The 25,383-nt window shown below is 37.3% G+C and overlaps 1 protein-coding gene across 1 annotated transcript in view; it reads left to right on the top strand.

The window, feature by feature from the left end:
• EPS15 (epidermal growth factor receptor pathway substrate 15) overlaps nucleotides 1-25,383 on the top strand; it is a 170,222-nt gene that overhangs the window by 127,896 nt on the left and 16,943 nt on the right. Inside the window, exons 20-21 of the mRNA XM_082613362.1 lie at nucleotides 201-337; nucleotides 4,439-4,508. Coding sequence (XP_082469488.1) covers nucleotides 201-337; nucleotides 4,439-4,508 — 207 coding nt within the window. The remainder of the gene's footprint in view (nucleotides 1-200; nucleotides 338-4,438; nucleotides 4,509-25,383) is intronic.

Genomic DNA, 25,383 nt, shown 5'->3' with positions numbered 1-25,383 from the left:
GAGTGTTAATTAAAGCTATTTAACTAGATGCAACTGCCTATACTTTTTTCTGACCAAATAAGTAGTCAAAATATAAAGTACCTAACTTAGATTCTACAGGAGTTCAAAATGCCTTTTAATTAAGTCAGTTGTCCTGCCTTTGGTGACAGGAAATTTAGAGTAATAATTTTGTATTTTGTATTTGTGTTGTATTTTCTTAGATCCATTTGGAGGTGATCCTTTCAAAGGTTCAGATCCATTTGCATCTGACTGTTTTTTCAAGCAATCTTCTACTGATCCTTTTGCCACTTCAAGTACCGACCCTTTCAGTGCAGCCAGCAATAGCAGTAATACGTTGGTAAGTAGGAGGGTTAAAAAATGTTGAATGGATAACAGATGTTCTGAAAGAGTTTCTTTTTTTCTTTTTTAAGAGCACACAGTTTATTGAGCAGAAAACTAGTGAAATAAAAAGACCATTAATCATTGCTAGATAGTAAATTCCTTGAGGGTAGGAACTATATCTTATAAAACATTTAGCACACATACCCTGCCTGTACTGTGGTTAAGTGGTCAATAAATACATGTTAACTTCGGTTTAATGGTCAGAGAAGAAGTAGGGAAAGAGACAAATGTAGAAAAAAAAATGATAAAAACAATTTACCTATAAAGTCATACACTATTTGAATCATCTTTCCAATCTGAAGGATATAAATAATTCAGTACTCTAGACAAGAAAATTATTTGCCAAACTGCCACTAACTCCTGGGAATGAGAATCAGACACCTTCCTGGTAAATCCTATTCCTTCCACATGGCAATATCAGGCATATACGTTACAAGTGAAGAACTAATTGGCCAAGTATATTTTGTCTTTAAGAGAATGGGTATACGGTGGATCTTTTGGATTCTGTCTGCAAATGAGTTTCTTGAAATACACAGTGATGAAAGAATCCTCTTGTAGATTACTTCTGATGGACCATATAAAAATTTCAGTATCATCAAACCCATCTAATTTTTGGTTCCGACAGGTATTTCACACCTTGATCACCCATTGGAATTGACTAGAATAACTCATGTCATCCAAATATCAAGTCCATCCTTCAAAGGACCAAATTCTATCCCATTGGGGATATTAAAAATAAATGATTAAAAATCCATAAGCCAGTGTTCAGTAAAGCTTTTAAAAAATGTTTGGTATGCATTATTGAAATAATGAAATCAATTTAAAAGGAACAGCATTGATTTAAAAAAAATAAAATCATTTCGGTTATTTTATAGACATATCTGGAGTGTTATTCTTGTAAAGAAGTATAAATTCCCACTAAATGTCAGACTCTCTTGATAACATATACATAGAACAACAATTACTATTTAATAACCATGAACTATGATCCTGGTACTTCTGTGTACTTCACAGTCATAATTTCTAATCTTCACATCAATCTTGCAAAGTAGGTGTTGGTGTCCCTATTTTAATAATAAGGACACCGGGACTCAGAAAAATTAACTAAGTTCAGACAACTAAGTGCTTTATCATCTGGAGGCTTTGAAAACAAAACCTTTATGTTATGGATATTTAAACACATGCAAAATAGAGTAACGTGAAATATTTTAACTTCCATGTATCTATCACCCAATTTCAATAATTATGAATGGTTTTGGAGGGCTTTTTAATTGCTTTTTTTCGTGTTTGTTTGGTTTGTTTTAAAGTTTTTATTTGAAGGCTTATTTTTTGAGGCAGGATATTTCACATCTGTAAGTAAACCAGACCTAGAAAGGAACAGTTGATTGACAGGCATGTGAAGCAAAAATTTGGTCTTTTAATACTCTTAGATTAAGAAAACTTCCTTAAAAGAGTAATTGATTCTTTTAAAGATAATAGACTTTGGTGTTCTTGAATTACTTCCTTACTGTATTCTAATACAGGATTCAGTACTGTATTCAGCTACTTGGCCAGCAACTGGTTTTTTCCACTGATGTAAAACTAAGCAAATGCCTCTGTAACTAAATATTTGTGGTTTCCACAGGCTACTGGATACTCTGTTTTCCTACAACACTTAGTTTGCAGTGTGGGCCCATTTGCCAAATTTTTCTCAAATTGGCTGCAACCTAAATTCTTTTCCTCTCACCTTATTTTAGCCTCTCATTATCCACTCTTACTGTTTAAAGAGCAAGAAAGCCAAAGCAGCTCTTCCTCATTTAAAAATAAACAAGTTTCTTTTGTTCCTCTTCCCTGGTGAAACCTTTCTACCATTCATTCTACTTACTTTTTCCCTTTCCTCCCCAGGTTTTGAAAGCAAAAATGCCCTTGCTTACAGCTCTTAATTTCTCCATTCAAAACTAAACTAAACACCAAATTGGCAATATAACAATAGTTACTTTTATCTAATCTCTTCTATGCTCCAGGCATGGTGCTAAATTCTTTTCATGTGTTACCTCATTTAAGCATCACAGTAATCCTATGAGGCTCATGTTTCATCCTCATTTTAAAGATAAAGATCAATAAATGAGAGGTTAAGTGTAAGTTAGTAAGTGATACAACTAAATTCAGACCGTGGTCTATCTGACCAAAATCTAAGGTCTTCACCACTATAGTCTAAAGTTTAAACTCATTTCTTCCTAGCTACAAACCCCTGTTTTTTGTCATCTTCCTTCTTTTCAAACGGGCCTCTGTTAATGCCTCCAGACATGAATCTCTTCCCACAAATCTTTCCTATTCCTTCAAGGATGGTCTCTGTTCTCAGAGGGACATAATTTTAAAAACCAAACCAAAAAAACAAGTGCCATTTCCTACTATTCTAGCTAGTGTATGGTAGCTACTGTGTACGTGCAAAGTCATACTGTGAAATGAGGGAGTGGATGGCTGATGCAGAAGAGAGAATTTCAGTGATAAACTAAGTGACTTTGTAGGAGGATTTTGGAACATTAATTCTATAAAATTATACCATCTGTATTTTAGTCATGAAAATTACTTTTGTGTACTAAATTGCCTAATTATCAAACTGAACATAACATAAAGAGTTTTGTGGCCACTTATTCCCTCATGGGCTGCACAGTCCATCCTGTTCCCCTTGCTGTCCCAGTGGCCTTTTAGGTTGCTTGCACAGTATATGATAAAGGAATAGAAATAAAACCTGACACACAGGTAGGCATACTTTTTCTATTTCTCTCTGTGACGGTACATAAAATCTGCAAGCTATTGTTAAAAATCAGGGCTGTTAGTTTTTCCTTCTTTCGAAGTTTAGAGAAGAAGCAGTAATAGTTGGTGACTTTAGTTATCATGTCTGTGACTGTCTCTCACACTGGCATTTTAACTATTATATTAGGAACCATGGAGAGTTACTTTGCTATACAGACCAACTTGATATTTTTTCCCCCTTGATAGCTGTTTATTCATTCAGCAGATAATCAGAGTATAAGGTAGTGTGTTCATTTTATAAAAATGTAAGTTAAGATAAGCATCAGTTAAAATAAGTACTGTCATTTTCAGTTCTGAAAACATCACTAGTATTTACTTCTTTCTGCTAGTAGTTTTGTTTTAATGGGTCCTGTTTTATAAAAAGAGAATATACTCAGTCCCAGTTAGCATTGCTTCTCTCTTTTCAAATACATGTTTTACTTGAGCTCTCCAATATCCTTTGGCATTCAATTGTTAATACCCAATTTCTTGATGATTAGAAATAGATCCTGTAATACAGATGACATTGCTAGTCATGAGTCAGAGTAGGAGATAAATATTCCAAAACTCTTTTCATGCCCCTTTTATCTAACAGTATGCCAAGGCTTTTGGCTGGCCTCTTAAAAAGAGCCTGATGCCAGAAAGTTAGTTCAGTTATCTTCTTAAATATATATTTTGTTTGATGATTTAAAAACAAAGTAAAGTAGGAAGACAGTTCAGTAGTTAGAATCACTGGCTTCTGGTGAAGTCCTCACTGTTTGTAGCCTCTCACCCTTGCCATTTGATCCAGGTTTTTACATGGCTTATTATTGAAAGCAGCTGAATATTTTTAGCAGAAAGCACTCTCCCTTGCTCAAGTTCTCTCTCTCTGCCTCCCCCTCTCTTTCTCTCTCACACATTAACATTAGAGGAAGCTGAGTAAAGGGCACATGAGAAGTCTCTGTATTATTAGGGATGGGATTGTGATTGGAGCGGGGCACATGAAGACTTCTGAGATGTTAGCAGTTTCCTGGGAGGTGATTGCATAGGTGTTCACTTGATACTTATTTATTAAACTGTACATAATGTTCCATACATTTTTCTGAATGTATGTTATGTTTCACAGTAAAAGATTAGAAAATGATATGTATCATTTCAGTTTAATAAGTTTGCAAATCAGTAGGGGTAAACATTTGCTCCTAATTGATTTAGAGTTTGTAAAGAATATTTTCTTTGGTGTGGCAGTGAGGTCTCAGCTCTGAAATGTTGCCTCTCTGAGTCATGACTTGTGTAATTTGTTTAGGTGGAAACATTAGAGCACAATGATCCTTTTGCTCCTGGTGGGACGGCTGTGGTTGCAGCCATCGATTTGGGTAAGGATATAATTTATTAGTCTCTTTCAACAGTAAACACCACCCTGTCTTTAAGCATCTTTCTTTTCGTGTCCAAATATATTCATCCTGTTTACTTATTTATGGCGTTAAAATTATCGCATAGCTATATCCTGTTGCATTCTACCAATAATAAGAATGGTATTTTTGTATCACTTTCTACTTATCATTCATTATCTCATTTATTGTTCTTATTAAACAGCTTAATATGTACTCTAGCCAGTGTCAGTAAAACCAATAAAAACCCTTTTTGATTTATAAAAGGCAGCATAGCTTGGCAGTTTCAAACTCAGCATTCATTCTTATGGATCTTGACCTAAATTTAAAAATTAATGGCTTCCCATAGGTACTGATATTAGCTTTACAAATAGTATATAGGTCCTGTTAATAAGACAGAGAAGAACTAAATGTTATTCTGGTACCCAGTTTTCATGCATTATTTATGGAATCTAATTTTCCATTTATCCTTTTTTTTCTTTTTTTTTTACTTGTATATTTATTTACTTATTAACATCTTTATTGGAGTACAATTGCTTTACAATAGTGTGTTAGTTTCTGCAGTATAACAAAGTGAAGCAGCTATACATATACATAAATCCCCATATCTCCTCCCTCTTGGATCTCCCTCCCACCCTCCCTCTCCCACCCCTCTAGGTGGCCACAAAGCACCAAGGTGATCTCCCTGCGCTATGTGGCTGCTTTCCACTAGCTATCTATTTTACATTTGGTAGTGTATATGTGTCAGTTCTACTTCTCTCACTTTGTCCCAGCTTACCCTTCCCCCTCCCCATATCCTGAAGTCCATTCTCTACATCTGTATCTTTATTCCTGTCCTCCCCCTAGGTTTTTCAGGACCTTTTTTTTTTTCTAGATTCCATATATATGTGTTAGCATATGGTATTTGTCTTTTTCTTTCTGACTTACTTCACTCTGTATGACAGACTCTAGGTCCCTCCACCTCACTACAAATAACTCAATTTTGTTGCTTTTCATGGCTGAGTAATATTCCATTGTATATATGTGCCACACCTTCTTTATCCATTCATCTATCGATGGACACTTAGGTTGCTTCCATGTCCTGGCTATTGTAAACAGAGCTGCAGTGAACATTGTGGTACCTGACTCTTTTTGAATTACGGTTTTCTCAGGGTATATGCCCAGTAGTGGAACTGCTGGGTTGTATGGTAGTTCTATTTTTAGTTTTTTAAGGAACCTCCGTACTGTTCTCCATAGTGGCTGTATCAATTTACATTCCCACCAACAGTGCAAGACGGTGCCCTTACCTCCACACCCTCTCCAGCATTTATTGTTTGTAGATTTTTTGATGATGGCCATTCTGACTGGTGTGAGGTGATACCTCATTGTAATTTTGATTTGCATTTCTCTAATGATTACAGATGTTAAGCATCCTTTCATGTGTTTGCTGGCAATCTGTATATCTTCTTTGGAGAAATGTCTATTTAGGTGTTCTGCCCATTTTTGGATTGGGTTGTTTGTTTTTTTGATATTGAGCTGCATGCGCTCCTTGTATATTTTGAAGATTAATCTTTTGTCCATTGATTCGTTTGTAAACATTTTCTCCCATTATGAGGGTTGTTTTTTCATCATGTTTATGGTTTCCTTTCCTGTGCAAAAGCTTTTAAGTTTCATTAGGTCCCATTTGTTTATATTTGTTTTTATTTCCATTTCTCTAAGAGTTGGGTCAAAAAAGATCTTGCTATGATTTATGTCAAAGAGTGTTCTTCCTATGTTTTCCTCTAAGAGTTTTATAGTGTCTGGCCTTACATTTAGGTTGTTGATCCATTTTGAGTTTATTTTTGTGTATGGTGTTAGGGAGTGTCCTAATTTCATTCTTTTACATGTAGCTGTCCAGTTTTCCCAGCACCACTTATCAAAGAGGCTGTCTTTTCTCCATTGTATATTCTTGCCTCCTTTGTCAAAAATAAGGTGACCATATGTGCATGGGTTTATCTCTATGCTTTCTATCCTGTTCCATTGATCTATATTTCTCTTTTTGTGCCAGTACCATACTGTCTTGATTACTATAGCTTTATAGTATAGTCTGAAGTCCGGGAGCCTGATTCCTCCAGCTCCGTTTTTCTTTCTCAAGATTGCTTTGGCTATTCAGGGTCTTTTGTGTTTCCATACAAATTGTGAAATTTTTTGTTCTAGTTCTGTGAAAAATGCCATTGGTAGTTTGATAGGGATTGCACCGCATTTGTAGATTGCTTTGGACAGTACAGTTATTTTCACAATGTTGATTTTTCCAATCCAAGAACATGGTATTCTCTCTCCATCTGTTTGTATCATCTTTAATTTCTTTCATCAGTGTCTTACAGTTTTCTGCATACAGGTCTTTTGACTCCTAAGGTAGGTTTATTACTAGGAATTTTATTCTTTTTGTTGCAATGGTAAATGGGAGTTTTCCTTAATTTCACTTTCAGATTTTTCATCGTTAGTGTATAGGAATGCAAGAGATTTCTGTGCATTAATTTTGTATTCTGCTACTTTACCACATTCAGTGATTAGCTCTAGTAGTTTTCTCGTAACTTCTTTAGGTTTCTCTATGTATAGTATCATGTCATCTGCAAACAGTGACATCTTTACTTCTTCATTTCCGATTTGGATTCCTTTTATTTATTTTCCTTCTCTGCTTGCCATGGCTAAAACTCCCAAAACTATGTTGAATAATAGTGGTGAGAGCGGACAACCTTGTCTTGTTCCTGATCTTAGAGAAAATGGTTTCAGTTTTTCACCATTGAGAAAGGTGTTGTCTGTGGGTTTGTCATATATGGCCTTTATGATGTTGAGGTAAGTTCCCTCTATGCCTACTTTCTGGAGGGTTTTTATCATAAATGGGTGTTGAATTTTGTCAAAAGCTTTTTCTGCATCTAGTGAGATGATAATATGGTTTTTCTCCTTCAATTTGTTAATATGGTTTATCACACTGATTGATTTGTGTACATTGAAGAATCCTCGCTTTCCTGTGATAAACCCCACTTGATCATGGTGTATGACCCTTTTAATGTGTTGTTGGATTCTGTTTGCTAGTATTTTGTTGAGGATTTTTGCATCTATGTTCATCAGTGATATTGGCCTGTAATTTTCCTTCTTTGTGACATCTTTGTCTGGTTTTGGTATCACAGTGATGGTGCCCTCGTAGAATGAGTTTGGGAGTGTTCCTCCCTCTTCTATAGTTTGGAAGAGTTTGAAAAGGAAGGTGTTACGTCTTCTCTAAATGTTTGATAGAATTAGCCTGTGAAGCCATCTGGTCCTGGGCTTTTGTTTGTTGGAAGGTTTTTATCACAGTCTCAATTTCAGTGCTTGTGATTGGTCTGTTTATAATTTCTATTTCTTCTTGGTTCAGTCTCGGAAGGTTGTGCTTTTCTAAGAATTTGTCCATTTCTTCCAGGTTGTCCATTTTATTGGCATAGAGTTGCTTGTAGTAATCTCTCATGATCCTTTGTATTTCTGTAGTGTCAGTTGATACTTCTCCTTTTCCATTTCCAACTCTGTTGATTTGAGTCTTCTCTCTTTTTTTCTTGATGAGTCTGGCTAATGGTTTATCAATTTTGTTTATCTTCTCAAAGAACCTGCTTTTAGTTTTATTGATCTTTGCTATTGTTTCCTTCATTTCTTTTTCATTTATTTCTGATCTGATCTTTATGATTTCTTTCCTTCTGCTAACTTTGGGGTTTTTGTGTTCCTCTTTCGCTAATTGCTTTAGGTGTAAGGTTAGGTTGTTTATTTGAGATGTTTCTTGTTTCTTGAGGTAGGATTGTACTGCTATAAACCTCCCTCTTAGAAATGCTTTTGCTGCATCCCTAGGTTTTGGGTATTCGTGTTTTCATTGTCATTTGTTTCTCGGTACTTTTTGTTTTCCTCTTTGACTTCTTCCGTGATCTCTTGGTTATGTAGTAGTGTATTGTTTAGCCTCCATGTGTTTCTATTTTTTACAGATTTTTTCCTGTAATTGATATCTACTCTCATAGCGTTGTGGTCAGAAAAGATACTTGATATGACTTCATTTTTCTTATATTTACCAAGGCTTGATTTGTGACCCAAGATATGATCTATCCTGGAGAATGTTCCATGAACACTTGAGAAGAAAGTGTATTCTGTTGGATTTGGATGGAATGTCCTATAAATATCAAGTCCATCTTGTTTAATGTATCACTTAAAGCTTGTGTTTCCTTATTTATTTTCATTTTGGATGATCTGTCCATTGGTGAAAGTGGGGTGTGAAAAGTCCCCTGCTATGATTGTGTTACTGTCAATTTCCCCTTTTATGGCTGTTAGCATTTGCCTTATATGTTGTGGTGCTCCTATTTTGGGTGCATAAATATTTACAATTGTTATATCTTCTTCTTGGATTGATCCCTTGGTCATTATGTAGTGTCCTTCTTTGTCTGTTTTACTGGTCTTTATTTAAAGTCTATTTTGTCTTATATGAGAATTGCTACTCCAGCTTTTTTGTGATTTCCATTTGCATAGGATATCTTTTCCCATCCCCTCACTTTCAGTCTATATGTGTCCCTTGGTCTGAAGTGGGTCTCTTGTAGACAGCATATATATGGGTCTTGTTTTTGTATCCATTTAGCCAGTCTACTTCTTTTGGTTGGAGCATTTAATCCATTTACATTTAGGTAGTTATTGATATGTATGTTCCTGTTAACATTTTCTTAAATCGTTTGGGTTTGTTATTGTAGGTCTTTTCCTTCTCTTGTGTTTCCTGCCTAGAGAAGTTCCTTCAGCATTTGGTTTGGTGGTTCTGAATTCTCTTAGCTTTTGCTTGCCTGTAAAGGTTTTAATTTCTCGGTCGAATCTGAGTGAGATCCTTGCTGGGTATAGTAATCTGGTGGTAGGTTTTTCCCTTTCATCACTTTAAATATGTCCAGCCACTCCCTTCTGGCTTTCAGAGTTTCTGCTGAAAGATCAACTGTTAACCTTATGGGGATTCCCTTGTATGTTATTTGTTGTTTTTCCCTTGCTGCTTTTAATATTTTTTCTTTGTATTTAATTTTTGATAGTTTGATTAATATGTGTCTTGGCATGTTTCTCCTGGATTTAATCCTGTGTGGGACTCTTTGTGCTTCCTGGACTTGATTGACTATTGCCTTTCCCATATTAGGGAAGTTTTCGACTATAATCTCTTCAAATATTTTCTCAGTCCCTTTCTTTTTCTCTTCTTCTTCTGGGACCCCTATAATTCGAACGTTGGTTCATTTAATGTTGTCCCAGAAGTCTCTGAGACTGTCCTCAATTCTTTTCATTCTTTTTTCTTTATTCTGCTCTGCCGTAGTTACTTGAACTATTTTATCTTCCAGGTCATTTATCTGTTCTTCTGCCTCAGCTATTCTGCTATTGATTCCTTCTAGAGAATTTTTAATTTCATTTATTGTGCGGTTCATCATTTGCTCTTTAGTTCTTTAGGTCCTTGTTAAACGTTTCTTGTATTTTCTCCATTCTGTGTCCAACATTTTGGATCATCTTTAGTATCATTACTCTGAATTCTTTTTCAGGTAGACTGCCTATTTCCTCTTCATTTGTTAGGTCTGGTGGGTTTTTATCTTGCCCTTCGTCTGCTGTATGTTTCTCTGTCTTCTCATTTTGCTTAACTTACTGTGGTTGGGGTCTCCTTTTCACAGGCTGCACGTTCGTAGTTCCCATTGTTTTTGGTGTCTGCCTCAGTGGCTAAGGTTGGTTCAGTGGGTTGTGTAGGCTTCCTGGTGGAGGGGACTGGTGCCTGTGTTCTGGTGGATGAGGCTGGATCTTGTCTTTCTGGTTGGCAGAACTGCATCCGGTGATGTGTTTTGGGGTGTCTGTGAACTTACTATGATTTTAGGCAGTCTCTCTGCTAGTGGGTGGGGTTGTGTTCCTGTCTTGCTAGTTGTTTGGCATGTGGTGTCCAGCGCTGTAGCTTGCTGGTTGTTGAGTGGAGCTGGGTCTTAGCGTTGAAATGGAGATCTCTGGGAGAGCTTTCACTGTTTGATATTACGTGGAGCCAGGAGGTCTCTGGCGGACCAATGTCCTGAACTCGGCTCTCCCACCTCAGAGGTACAGGTCTGACACTCGGCCAGAGCACCAAGATCCTGTCAGCCACATGGCTCAGAAGAAAAGGGAGGAAAAAAGAACGAAAGAAAGAAAAATAAAATAAAGTTATTAAAATAATAAATTAAAAAATTATTAGTAATAAAAAAATTAAAAAGTAATTTAAAAAAAGAAGGAAGTGAGCCACCAAACGAAAAAACAAATCCTCAACGATAACCAGTGCTAAAAACTATACTAAAAAAACAAACAAACAGAAATCAGACAGAACCCTAGGACAGATGGTAAAAGCAAATCTATACAAACAAAATCACACAAAGAAGCATACACATACACACTCACAAAAAGAGAAAAAGGAAAAATATGTATATATCTATATATATATAAAGAAATAAGAGAGCAACCAAATCAATAAACAAATCTACCAATGATAATAAACTCTAAATACTAAACTAAAATAAATATGAAACCAAAAACAAATTAGATGCAGAAAGCAAACCCCAAGTCTGCAGTTGCTCCCAAAGTCCACTGCCTCAATTTTGGGATGATTCGTTGTCTATTCAGGTATTCCAGAGATGCAGGGTACATCAAGTTGACTGTGGAGATTTAATCTGCTGCTCCTGAGGCTGCTGGGAGAAATTTCCCTTTCTCTTCTTTGTTCTCACAGCTCCCGGGGCTCAGCTTTGGATTTGGCCCTACCTCTGTGTGTAGGTCACCTGAGCGTGTCTGTTCTTTGCTCAGACAGGACTGGGTTAAAGTAGCAGCTGATTCGGGGGCTCTGGTTCACTCAGGCCAGGGGGAGGGAGGGGTACGGAATGCAGGGCGAGCCTGCAGCAGCAGAGGCCGGAGTGACATTGCAGCAGCCTGAGGCACGCTGTGTGTTCTGCCGGGGAAGTCGTCCCTGGATCACGGGACCCTGGCAGTGGGGGGCTGCACAGGCTCCCGGGAGGGGAGGTGTGGATAGTTACCTGTGCTTGCACACAGGCTTCTTGGTGGCTGCAGCAGCAGCCTTAGCATCTCATGCCTGTCTCTTGAGTCCGTGCTGATAGCTGTGGCTAGCGCCCATCTCTGGAGTTCGTTTAGGTGGTGCTCTGAATCCCCTCTCCTCGTGCACCCCACAACAATGGTCTCTTGCCTCTTAGGCAGGTCCAGACTTTTTCCTGGACTCCCTCTTGGCTAGCTGTTGCCCACTAGCCCCCTTCAGGTGTGTTCACGCAGCCAACCCCAGTCCTCTTCCTGGGATCTGACCCCCGAAGCCCGAGCCTCAGCCCCCAGCCCCGACCTGTCCCGGTGGGTGAGCGCACAAGCCTCTCAGGCTGGTGAGTGCTGGTCAGCACCGATCCTCTGTGCGGGAGTCTCTCCACTTTGCCCTCTGCCACCCCTGTTGCTGCGCTCTCCTCCGTGGCTCTGAAGCTTCGCCCCCGACCACCCCCCATCTCTGCCATTGCAGGGGCTTCCTAGTGTGTGGAAACTTTTCCTCTTTCACAGCTCCCTCCCAGAGGTGCAGGTCCCGTCCCTATTCTTTTGTCTGTGTTTTTTCTTCTTTCTTTTGCCCTATCCAGGTATGTGGGGAGTTTCTTGCCTTTTGGGAAGTCTGAAGTCTTCTGCCAGCGTTCAGTGGGTGTTCTGTAGGAGTTGTTCCTCATGTAGATGTATTTCTGATGTATTCGTGGGGAGGAAGGTGATCTCCACGTCTTACTCCTCCGCCATCTTGAAGGTCTCCTATCCATTTATCCTTTTAGTAACTTTTAAATAATATTCCCATTTTAAACATCAGGAAACTGAAGACCAGAACATTAAGTAACTTGATCAAGATTTACAGTTTACTAGATTTGAACCAGGTAAAGCCAAGATTCAAACCTAAATCTGAAAGAGTCTAAAAGCTTTTTCAACTAAGTAACTGTTTCTTTCTCACTATTCATTTGGAAATAAAACAGACCAGCTGTTGGGTAGAAGAGCAGAGAATTAGGGGGAAATAGACTCAAACATGTAAATACTTCAAAAATAATGACTTATTTTTCCAGATGAATATAGAGTGATTTATTCAGTACAGAGATTTGCTGATTGTGACAAATTGAGGATTATGAGTGTAAAGAAAGATAAGTAGAAATGCCTTCACAATTTGGATTTCTTGTGCAAATTGTAACAAGATGAGATTTAACAGTGTGAATTATTTGTTTTCAGTTTGAAAATTAACTTCCAAACAGGAGCAGCTAGAAGAAGGAATGTAAAAAAGCAGATATGTAGAAAATAAGATTAGTGCTGGGTTTTGATTTAAACCAAAATTTAGAGTGACAGCACATAAGATTTCTAAAAGGCTTATTGTAGTAAAAGTAGTTAAGTTATATCTTTTTAAAATACATGTGCTCTTTTAGATTCTCATTATTGAAATGCTGAATTAATATATTGCTGGGGATGTTATATGATTAGAAAGTGTAACCTAAGAGAATAAAATGAGAGGTTAATACATTTTAATTAACTCTTGATTGCCCACAGGAAGGAATGGTAAGTGTCATGAGAATTCATTAAAGCTGCAAAAATTTAAAGGAAAGGGAGATTGCCTCCATTTAGGGCAAATCGTGAATGTTTTCAGAGCAGAAGGTGGCCTTTGTGGTTTACCTTGAAAGAATGGGCTACATAAGTAGATATGGAGAGTAGTAAAGAAAGCGAAGTGAGTAACATGAGCAAGGAATGGAGGTAGGACATATAGGGCATGTTCAAAGAAAAACAGACATTTTAATAAAGCTTATTTATAGATAGAGGAATAAGTTAAGGCTGAAATGGTAGATTGCCATCTCACTGTAGGTTTCTATTGCCTTTGTTGGTTTCATCTTTCAGTTCCAGTTCCTAGCTCGTTTCCTGTAAAGTGGTAGAGTAAAGGACTGTAATAGCCTGGAAGGGGGCTAAGGTTTGTTGTTGTTTATCACCATAGTAATAGATACCATTTATTGAGCACTTACTTAGTTCCGGCACTCCATGTGCTAACCATTTTCCTGTATTTGGTCTCGTTTAATTCTCACAGCAACTACCTGAGAAAACTGGTATTATGTTTATTGTACAGATAAGGAAAATCAAGAAATGGAGAGATGAAGCCAGTTCACGAGGTTAAAGAAGTAGTAACAGATTGACTCACATTCAGATGTTGTCTCTGGTTTTCCACCAGCCTCTTTGGTCGTTCCTTCTGTCTCCTTTGCTGATTCTTCCTCTTTTCCCCAAATTCTTTATGTTGTGTTGCTCCAGGTGTCAGCCTGTGGACTTCTTTTCTTCTCTGTCTCTACTCCTTGGGGATCTCATCTGGTTTCGTGGTTTTACATACTCTCTATATGCTGATTTTTAACTCTAGCCACATTTTTCCCCTGAACTCTAGACTCATATATCCAACTACCTATCCATATCTCCACTCAGATAGCTCACAGATATATCTAACACAACATGTCTAACACCAGACACCTAATCTTCCTCCCCAAACCTGCTTCTCTTGAACCTTTCCCTGTCTTAATTAATGGTAATTTCATCTTTAACACTGCTAAGACCTAAAACCTTAGAATCATCCTTGGTTCTTTTTTTCCTCTTACTCTGTCTCTAATGTATCAGGAAGTCTTCTTGACTTCCTGTCAGGTTCTACCTTTAAATAATGTACAATAAAAACCTTACAATGGCCTAATCCTTTCTAATAATATCTCATCATGATTCCCTTTACTCGCTCTGCTCCAGCCACACTGACCTTCTTACTGTTGCTCAAAAAACAGGCTCGTGAAGCTTAGGCCATTTGCTCTTAGCTGTTCCCCATTCCTAGGATGATTTTTCTTCATATAATCACATGATGATCTCCATAACCTCTAACAAATCTTTGCCAAAATGTCACCTTCTCATCTAGCCTAGCACTCCCACCGTATTGTTCCCTACTCTTTCTTATTTTATTTTGGCTTATTACTTTCCAGCGTACTATATAAATTACTTTGTTTTTCTCTTATCTGTCTCCTCCTCCTCCTCCCACTAGATTTTGAGGTCCAGAGGAACTTAACTCTTTTTATTCACTGATGTAGCCCAAGAACTTTAAACCATACCTGGGTACATAGTATTACTTAATGAATGGGTGAATCAATTACTGTCCTCACAGAGCGCATAAAAGGAGCTCAGTGGATGAGAAACTTTGTAGGGGGAGGGACACGTTGTTTATTTTTTCTGATAAGTGGGTTTTTTAACGTGGTAAAATATACATGACATAAAATTTACCATTTTAACCATTTTTAAGTATACAGTTAGTGGTATTAAGTACCTTCACATTGTTGTGCAACCATTACATTCATCTATCGCCAGAACTTTTTTCATCTTCTAAAACTGAAACTCTACCAGTTAAACAAGAACTCCCCACCATTTGCTTACTGTGTTTATGAATTTGACTACTCTAGGTACCTCATATAAGTGGAATCATATAGTATTTGTCTTTTTTTTTGTTTGTTTGTTTGTTTTTTGTTTGTTTGTTTTTTTATAATTTATTTATTTATTCATGGCTGTGTTGGCTCTTCGTTTCTGTGTGAGGGCTTTCTCTAGTTGCGGCAAGTGGGGGCCACTCCTCATCGCGGTGCGCAGGCCTGTCACTATCGCAGCCTCTCGTTGCGGAGCACAGGCTCCAGACACGCAGGCTCAGTATTTGTGGCTCACGGGGCTAGTTGCTCCGCGGCATGTGGGATCTTCCCAGACCAGGGCTCGAACCCGTGTCCCCTGCATCGGCAGGCAGATTCTCAACCACTGCGCCACCAGGGAAGCCCAGTATTTGTCTTTTTGTGTATTGGGCTTATTTCACTTGGCATAATTTCCTCAAGGTTCATCCACGTTGTAGCATGTACCAGAATTTCCTTTGTTTTTAAGACTGAATAATATTCTATTGTATGAATATACCATGTTTTGTTTGTCTATTCATCCATCAATAGACACTTGGGTTGCTTCCACATTTTGACTATTGTGAATAATGCTCCTATTCATATGAGTGTACAAATACCTATTCAAGTCCCTGGTTTTAGTTCTTTTGGGTATATACCAAGAATTGCTAGATCATATGGTAATTCTATTTTTAATTTTTTGAGAAGCCACTGTACTGTTTTCCATGCCTTACTATTTTACATTCCCATCAGTAGTGCACAAGGGTTCCAAGTTCTTTACATCCTTGCCAACACTAACTACTTTCTGGTTTTTTGATAATAGCTGTTTTAATGGGTGTGAAGCGGCAGCTCATTAATTTGATTTGCATTTCCCTAATGATTAGTGATTTTAATCTTTTTGTGTGCGTATTGGCCATTTGTATATCTTTGAAGAAATGTCTGTTCAGGTACTTGGCACATTTTAAAAAATCAGTTGTTTGCTTTTTTGTTGTTGCATTGTAGGAGTTCTTTATATACTCTGGGTATTAACCCCTTAGGAGACATATGATTTGCAAATATTTTCTCCCATATCATAGGTTGACTTTTCATTCTGTTGATACTGTCTGCTGATGCACAAAACTTTTTAATTTTGATGTAGTCGAGTTTATCTACTTTTTCTTTTGTTGCCTATGCTTTTAGTGTCCTATCCAAGAACGTATTGCTAAATCCAATGCTGTGAAACTTTCACTTAAGTTTTCTTCTAAGAGTTTTTAGTTTTAGGTCTTACATTTAGGTCTCTGATCCATTTTGAGTTAGTTTTACTTCATTCTTTTTCATGTGGATATCTAGTGTTCCCAACACCACTTGTCCTTTCCCCACTGAGTGGTCTTGACATATTTGTAGAAAATCATTTGACTACACATACAGGGGTTTATTTCTGGGCTCTCTGCTCTGTTCCATTGACCTAAATGTCTTAAGGCTAGTACTGTTTTGATTATGATAGCTTTGTAATAAGTTTTGAAATCAGAAAGCTTGAGACCTGTAACTTTGTTATTCTTATTCAAGAATGTTTTTGCTATTCAGGGTCCCCTGAGATTCTATATGAATTTGAGGATGAATTTTCTGTTTCTGCAAACAGAAGTCATAGGGATTTTCACAGTGATTACATTGAATTCTATGGATTGCTTTGGATGGTATTAATGTCTTAACAATATGAAGTCTTCCAATCCATGAATGTGGGCCATTTTTCCATTTATCTGTATCTACATTCTTTCAGAATGTTTTATAGTTGTCAGTATACAAGTTCCTCCTTGGCTAATTCCTAAGTATTTTATTCTTTTTGATGCTATTGTAAATGACATTGTTTTCTTATTTTCCTTTACAGATTGTTCAGATTATCAGTGTATGGAAATGCTATTGATTTTTTGTGCATTGATTTTGTATCCTGCTACCTTGCTCAAGTCTAAACAGGTTTTTTGTTTGTTTGTTTGTAGAATCTTTAGGGTTTTCTGCATGTAAGATCATGTCGTCTGCAAACAGAGATAATTTTACTTCTTCCTTTCCAGTTTGGATGCCCTTTTTTTCCCCCTTGCCTAATTGCTCTGGCTAGGATTTCTATGTTGAAAAGAAGTGGTGAAGGTGAGCATCCTTGTCTTGTTAAAAATTTTAGAGAAAAAGCTTTCAGTCTCTCACCATTGGTATGATGTTCAGTGTTGGCTTTTCATATATGGTCTTTATTATGTTGAAGTAGTTTTCTTCTTTTCCTAGTTTGCTCAATGTTTTATCGTGAAAGGATTTTGAATTTTGTCAAATGCTTTTTCTGCATCAATTGAGATGATCACGTGGGTTTTTTTCCCCTTCATTCTGTTAATGTGGTGTATTACATTAGTTGATTTTCCTATGTTGAACCATCTTTACATACAAAATGAGAGTCTGTATCTTCCTCACTGGTGATCTGCTGACATCGTGATTTGAATGAGGATCTTAGAACTAAAACTCTTTAGAATTGAATGGGCTTCGTGTTAGTGGTGTCTGGGGCTGAGTTATACAGACTTTCCACAGACTCAGAAATATCAGAGGTCTGAACGTTCTTTCTCTTTCTTTTTTTTTTTTTCAAAGCTATTATACAAGGTCATCCAAACTTCGTTTTTCTCATTTAATCTTTAAAATGGTTATATGAGACAGGTGCTATTCTTTCTCACTTTAATAATGAGGAAAATGAGACTCTGAACAAGCAGTTTGCCCACGATCACAATAACTGTAGCAATGCTCAGTTTCTAATCCATGTCTTATTTCAGAGCTCATGCTGTTAATCACTTTGTTACCATGACTCTGCCTTATATCTTCTCATCCAGTTCTGACAATACAAAAATTGGCGTAGGGTGATGCCACAGATTTTTTTCTCTCTCACACTTACATTACTGCCTTTGTTAGAGCAGAAGGAACCTTAGACATGCTATGGACCAGAGTTTTCACATTATTTTCCACGAAACCAGCTTCCAGAGAGGTCTTCAGGGAATTGGTAGAATCTAGTTTCATTATTTTTTAAGTGTCTTTGAATTTTTAAAAACTGCAAGTTAATTAGGTATATGCATTCATATCTGTTACAAACCAGATTTTAACATATTGGAATGCACTGGTGCTTTAAAGAACTATCAAGTTAAGTGGTTTTTGTGCAAACCTCTGAATAAACATTTATTTAAACCACCCTGAGATTACGAGACTGTTGTTCAAAACCGTATATTATAGCTACTTTCTTGGATGAATTATGTTTTTCAAATAGAGCAACCAAAACCAAGTACAGAAATAAGTTTGATCCCTGACTTTAAACATTTGTGTTAATCAAAATTGTTTCATTGTTGCTGATAAATAAATGTTATAAATTTGAACTTAAAAATGAATTTAGAGGGCTTCCCTGGTGGCGCAGTTGTTACGAATCCACCTGCCAATGCAGGGGACACAGGTTCAAGCCCTGGTCCGGGAAGATCCCACATGCTGCAGAGCATCTAAGCCCGTGCACCACAACTACTGAGCCTGCACTCTAGAGCCCACGAGCCACAACTACTGAAGCACAAGTGCCTAGAGCCCGTGCTCCACAACAAAAGAAGACACCGCATTGAGAAGCCCGCGCACCACAAGGAAGAGCAGCCCCTGCTCGCTGGAACTAGGCAAAACCCACGTGCAGCAACGAAGACCCAATGCAGCCAAAAATAAGTAAATAAAATAAATAAATTTAAAAAATGAATTTAGAGTTACCTCTCAAAATCCATCTTACTTGTTTTGTTTTTTTTTTTTTTTTTTTTTCTTTTTTTTTTGCGGTACGCGGGCCTCTCACTGTTGTGGCCTCTCCCGTTGCGGAGCACAGGCTCTGGACAGGCAGGCTCAGTGGCCATGGCTCACGGGCCCAGCCGCTCCACGGCATGTGGGATCCTCCCGGACCGGGGCACGAACCCGTGTCCCCTGCATCGGCAGGCGGACTCTCAACCACTGCGCCACCAGGGAAGCCCATCTTACTTGTTTTATATGTTGGAATTCCATTTAAGGTTTGAGAACTATTATCTAGTCTGATTTCTTGATATACGGAAGGGAAGCTGAGCCCCAGGACCACATATCAATTTACTTCTGAATCCGTGTCGATTGATTTTTCCACTATATTATTCCTGTCTCTTTACTTATTTACTATGTAAATGAAAAAATTAAGGTATCTTTGGAACCCAGAATTTGATGAAGGGTACTGAGAGTATGGGGGAAACAAACGAAAAATGTTAGGTAAATAGATGAAAGAATTTTAGTAGGAAACTTATAAAATGTCTATAAAAGGACTCTTTGGGATTGAGGGAGAAAAATTCAGACTTCAACCTTATTGGGCTCTATTCCAACAACAACAAAAAATAATTAGGAAAAAATTAGGTTTTTTGAAGCAAACACAGGCAGTGACTTCGGAGATTATCAAGCTTTTTGTTCTCAGGACCCCTTTTAAAAATAAATGAAGGGCTTCCCTGGTGGCGCAGTGGTTGAGAGTCCGCCTGCCGATGCAGGGGACACGGGTTCGTGCCCCGATCCCGGAAGATCCCACATGCCGCGGAGCGGCTGGGCCCGCGAGCCATGGCCGCGGAGTCTGTGTGTCCGGAGCCTGTGCTCCGCAACGGGAGAGGCCACAGCAGTGAGAGGCCCGTGTACAGAAAAAAAAAAAAATAAAAATAAATAAATGAAGACCCTCAAAGAGCTTTTGCTTATATGGGTCTTATTTATTAGTCTTTACTATATTAGAAGTTAAAACTGAGAAATTAAAATATTTTAATTCATTTAAAAACAAAAACAATAAACCCATTACATATTAACATAAATAACATATTTTTCAAGAAAAATAACTCCAAACCAAAAAAACTGTGAGAAGAGTAGCATTGTTTATACATTTTTGCAAAGCTCTTTGAATGCCTGGCTTGACAGAAGACAGCTGAATCCGCATATCTACTTATGCATTCAGTGTGCTGCACTATGTGTTTTGCTTGAAGCATGTGAAATGAAGAAGATCTACTCACACAGATAGGTAGCTGGAAAAGGGACGAGTATTTTAATAACCTTTTCAGATAATTGTGGATATTCTTCTTTGATACTTTACCAAAATTCAACAAATGTTAAGTTCAAAGTTAGTTACAATATGGAATATGAAACTGTTACCAGTGAACTTTTCATACTGTTAAACTCCATTAGTCTTTCTTCCACATTGAATGAACTTTTTATCCATATATGATTTTGTAACATGCATTGATCATTTGGAATTGGTTCACTGAGTTATGCATGTCTTCCAAATGTTGACACATTTCATTATAAATAGTTTTTTAAATCATCTTTATTGATATCACCATCCATCTCATGAGCGTCTTTTAAGTATTGGTATAATGTTAAGCTTACAAGGCAGATAAAACTTTCCAAGGTTCCAGTTTTTACTTGAAAGCTTGAATTTTCATCATCCGCAACAAATACTTTCAGTTGTTTTCCTTAAAGTGATAGATTCACTTTATTTAGGAAGAAGTGTTGCCCAATACCTAAATGTGAATAACCATTGTTATCTGTCACTTCTTGCAAGTAAAAATGGTGTTCCATGAAAAAAGCAGCTGGTTCACCTTGTTTCTCAGACCATCATGTAAGTGCTTTTCCTCCTGATAACTGATTATACTTTGGTACTCAGCAGAAGTGCTTTGTGTGTATTTCTAATTTTGTCTTCCATAGTTTTTAAAATAACCTAATGGTCACAATTTATTTTAAATTAATAGTTTTTATTGATTCATCAAGGACAGACGTTCATAAGTGCAACTGGCCTTTTTTTCCCCCTGTGAGTTTGTGAGGGTGAACAGTACAGTTGCTACCAACCAGTACAGTTTGGTGCTGCTGCCTTGATTCCCACTAAAGCACCCACCACTTTTTTTTTTAACCCACCACTGGTTTTGCAACATTGTTGCACATAATACAGTGAGAAAGATAAATAACATCTTCATATTCTGAAAGTAGTTTTGATCTTACAGACCTCCCTTAAGGGGTCTTGGGGGACTTTTGGAGTGTGTGGACCACACTTTGAGAACTGCTGATCTAATATGTTCTAAAACATTTTCCTGTTGCCCTATATTGCACTGGCCTCTGTTCCCTCAGGCCAGTTTGCTCCCAGGAGGTATCTGGGACAGATGTCTCCTTTTATTCAGAACAAGAGCAAGAGAAATAATCTCAATGTTCTGGAGAAAAAACTGAAGAGCAAGGCTATCTTTTTAGTCCCGTATTTAGGCTGGTGCTTCTGCTCTTCTCTTAATACACACTTCCTGTGGTGGTGGTGTCCGGTTCTGTGCCTTCAACTACATCCTGTTTCCTGATGACTCCTAGATTTTGTCCTCTATGCCTGAACTCTCTCCTGAACTTCCAGTACTTTGAAGTTGCCTGCTGGATATTTCTCCTTAGGTATCAAGCTCAACAATGCTTAAAGTTAATAGTCATCTTTTTCAATTAGTTTCTCCTTCAAAGTATAGTATAAACAATAACAAAGAGCCAAGCTTTACCTCCTTCTACATTCTACTTTATGTACTAATGACACTATTATTGGCCCTCAGCCAATCATCCTAGACTTTTTCTCTATCATTCCTCATCTCCGATAAATTGCCAAGTCTTGTTCTTTTACCCTCATTTGGACCCTGATTGTCTGTTCCTCATTATACTCAGCTTTGTTTGGGTCCTCATCATGTTTTACCTGGACTATGATATCAAGTCGCCTCCAGTCTCTTTACCTGCTGATCTTGCATGACTGCCAGAATTGTCTTTGTTAACATTTGATCATATTATTAACCACAAATCTAATCACTAGCCCTGTGCTCCAAATATATGTGTGTGGATATATATATAATTTTTTATTATTTATATGCTATTTATATTGTAAACATTTATATATAATATATTATTATATATTTTAAAATATATTGTCTGTTATATTTATATTATTTACATTATATGTGTGTATATATATATATACACATATATATTTGATGGTATTTTACTTAATGTGTCACAGATATATGTCTGAAAGTAAAGTTGTCCACCTTATGAAATGTAAAACAATACTAAACATCTGGATATCCCATCTCTGCTAATAGCGCTACCGTCTACTCAGTTGCCCAAGCAGAGACCTGCGAGTCATCCCAGGTCGCATCCCTACTCTCCCATCCCAGAACTTTCTACACATAGCAAAGGCTTACAGATTGCTGAAAAAATGAATAAATGATTTGTCTCAAATCTGCTATATTGTCATAAGATTTTGAATTCAATGGGAACATAAACAGTCTAGAGAGGAGTTGTCATCAATAGGACATGGGTGCTTGAGTCCAGCTGCCTGAACTTACTCAGATAACATTGCTAGTTCCTTAGGTTTTCTAAGTCTCAGTTTGCTAAACTATAAAGTGAGGTTAATAATTACACCTCAGGCTTTGCTGGGTAGATTAAATGAGATAATGTATGTTAAAGTATTTATTGTGATTCCTGTCGTAGTAAATGGTAGTTGTTGTTATTGCTGCTACTGCTTTTTAGTTTAATAGTTTCCAAATGCAGACTAGTTACTTGTAATATACTCTTCATTAGTTCCAAATGAAACAGAGACAAGGGAGAGGGAGAGAGTGAGTGTGTATGTGTGTGTGTGTGTGTGTTTGTGTGTTTGTGTTGCCAGCTCTTTTCCTGGAAAGGATTCTTTTAGTCTACAATTGTTTTCTCTTCTCTTTAGTTTTTGAAGTTCTTTTTGTTGACAAATGAAAGCTGGACCTTTTTTTTTTTAGTTTTCATGGTTAAGTTGGTAAATATGTGTTTTCCCCAAACTTATATATAGGCTCTTAAAATATTTATTTAGTTTACTTGTTCATAAGCTCTCAACATCTGAAAACCATGGAGACTCAGAGAGGTGACATTACATACCCAAGGTCACAAGCACAGGACATTTACCTTCCTTACTCACACCTCTATACCCCTGTCCTTTTTCACTGGGAAATTTAATCAGCAAAAAGATTAATCCCACAGAACAGGAGAATTGTAAGCTTTCAAAATAAATTAGAAACATAAGCGTAAATTTTTGTTATTAAAAATTAATCACTCTACACCTACCTCTAAAATATTTTAGTTATGATAGTAATAGAAGGACGTTAAAGGTTTTTTTTTGTTTTTTTGTTTTTTGTTTTTTTTTGTTTTTTGCGGTACACGGGCCTCTCACTGTTGTGGCCTCTCCTGTTGTGGAGCACAGGCTCCGGATGCGCAGGCTCAGTGGCCATTTCTCACGGGCCCAGCCGCTCCGCGGCATGTGGGATCTTCCCAGACCAGGGCACGAACCTGTGTCCCCTGTGTTGGCAGGTGGATTCTCAACCACTGTGCCACCAGGGAAGCCCCCAGGACATTAAATGTTTTTAATATTTTGTCTCAATTATTTTATCATTTCCTCCTGGTGGTAGACACCTTGCAGACTAATAAAGAAAACTAAAGAAAGCAAATTCAGGTCACTCAGTTTCTACATATATTTTATTTTGACTTGTAAATGTTCTTTTTACGCTTCATTATAAATGAGATTAGTTGTGGTACCAGAAAATTTTTGCATGGAATATTTTACTAACTCCTAACTGAGAAAATGCAGAATCTTTCCAATTCATTTTTTTTTTAATAATCTTCTGTTATTTGCTACCAGCTACCTGTACAAATGAAAATTGCATTGATGGTGACTATCAAGAATTTGAAGAATTCTTTTGTTTAATTTTTAAAAATTTTTTGGCTGCACTGTGTGGCATGCTGCACTTAGTTCCCTGACCAGGGATCGAACCCACACCCCCTGCAGTGGAAGCGAGGAGTCTAAACCTCTGGACCACCAGGGAAGTCCCTCCAATTCTTAATAAAACCTTTATAACATTCTGAGGATATAGAAGGGAACTCATGGTGTCACCAGAGCATCTTTGACACCAGCATTAGTAAAATGCCAAGTAGGTCTTCATTTTTACAGGCAATGACTCAGACTAAGCATGCAGATGTTCATATATTTTACAATTCTTAGCCTCTGCTTTCTTTCATGTTTCTTATCTAATTTTCTCCATTTCCACAAACCACAGGTCATGAATGTTTCTTCAAGGCCACTTAATTTTTGAATGGAAAAATGTGTGTGCATGAGCAGGTGTATATTTGGGTGTAGTGAGTGTATATCTCTGTCTCCTTCCCCCTCCTTTCTGTCCACAAGTAAAAGTGTGAAAGCTTTTTTGTAAAGTCTTTTTTGCCCCTTCCACATAAATCTAGGTGTTATTTCTCCTTTACTCTCTTTGAACTTTAACACTTACTGTGGTAGCAGTTGTGTACATGTATATCATTCAGTTAAATCATGAGTTCCTTGAAGGTAGATGTTGTGTCTTGTTTCCCCATAAATCCCTAGTACCTAGGCTTGAACATAAAAGATGCTTACTAAATGTGAATGGATTAGTGGGTCAGTGAGTGAGTGAACTAATTGAAGACCAGCTTGAGAAAGTAGATCCTTTACTAATGACTGATTCACAAGTATCTCTTGAAGGTTTTTTGTGATCTTGAGCTTAATTATTTTATGGATTGTGAATGGGTCATGGAGAAAATAAAGCTTTCTTCTTCCTCCCAGGATTCTCTGGTAGACAGCTGTTCTTTGGGATTATTTGTGAGCCTTAAGGTTTCCCTTATTCCTTGTTGGTCAGCTGGTTGTATTAAGAAATGTTATGGTATCTGTTTGGAATATCCTTAGTAACTAGATTGTTTCTGTCCTTCTTATCCTTTAATATTTTCAACAAATATGAGTGTTCTTGACCTTGAGGATACAGTAGTGAACAAAACAAAGTTCCTATCTTTTTTAGAGCTTATGTAAACAAATATATAACATGTCAGGTATGATGATTGCTATGAATTAAATGAGGGTAAAGGGGTAAAAAGTGATATGCCTAAAATGTAGCTTTATCATTCACACCTCACAAAAAATCATGTCAGCATAGTATGATCCCAAATATGTAAGGAAAAAAATACCTGGGAAAAAAGCTGGTAAAGAAGTATGATAAAATATTGGTACGGGTTCTATCTTTCCTTCTCTCTCTTTCTTTCTTTCCTTTCTTTTAAATTGAAGTGTCATTGACAAGCATTATGTTAATTTCAGGTGTACAACATAATGATTCAACATTTGTGTGCATTGCAAAATGGTCACTTCAATAAGTCTGTTTACCATCTATCACCATACAGAGTTACAAATTTTTTTCCTTGTGATGAGAACTTTTAAGATTTACTTTCTTAGCAACTTTCAACTTTGCAATACAATATTACTAACTTTAGACCCCATGTTGTAAATTACATACCCATGACTTATTTATTTTATGACTGGCAGTTTGTACCTCTTGACCCTTTCATCCACGTTGCCCATTCCTCAACCCCTCTCCTCA

Source organism: Mesoplodon mirus (assembly GCF_964341445.2).
Source record: "Mesoplodon mirus genome assembly, chromosome: 3".
Taxonomy (NCBI): domain Eukaryota; kingdom Metazoa; phylum Chordata; class Mammalia; order Artiodactyla; family Ziphiidae; genus Mesoplodon; species Mesoplodon mirus.
This window is presented reverse-complemented; position numbering and strand designations above follow the sequence as displayed.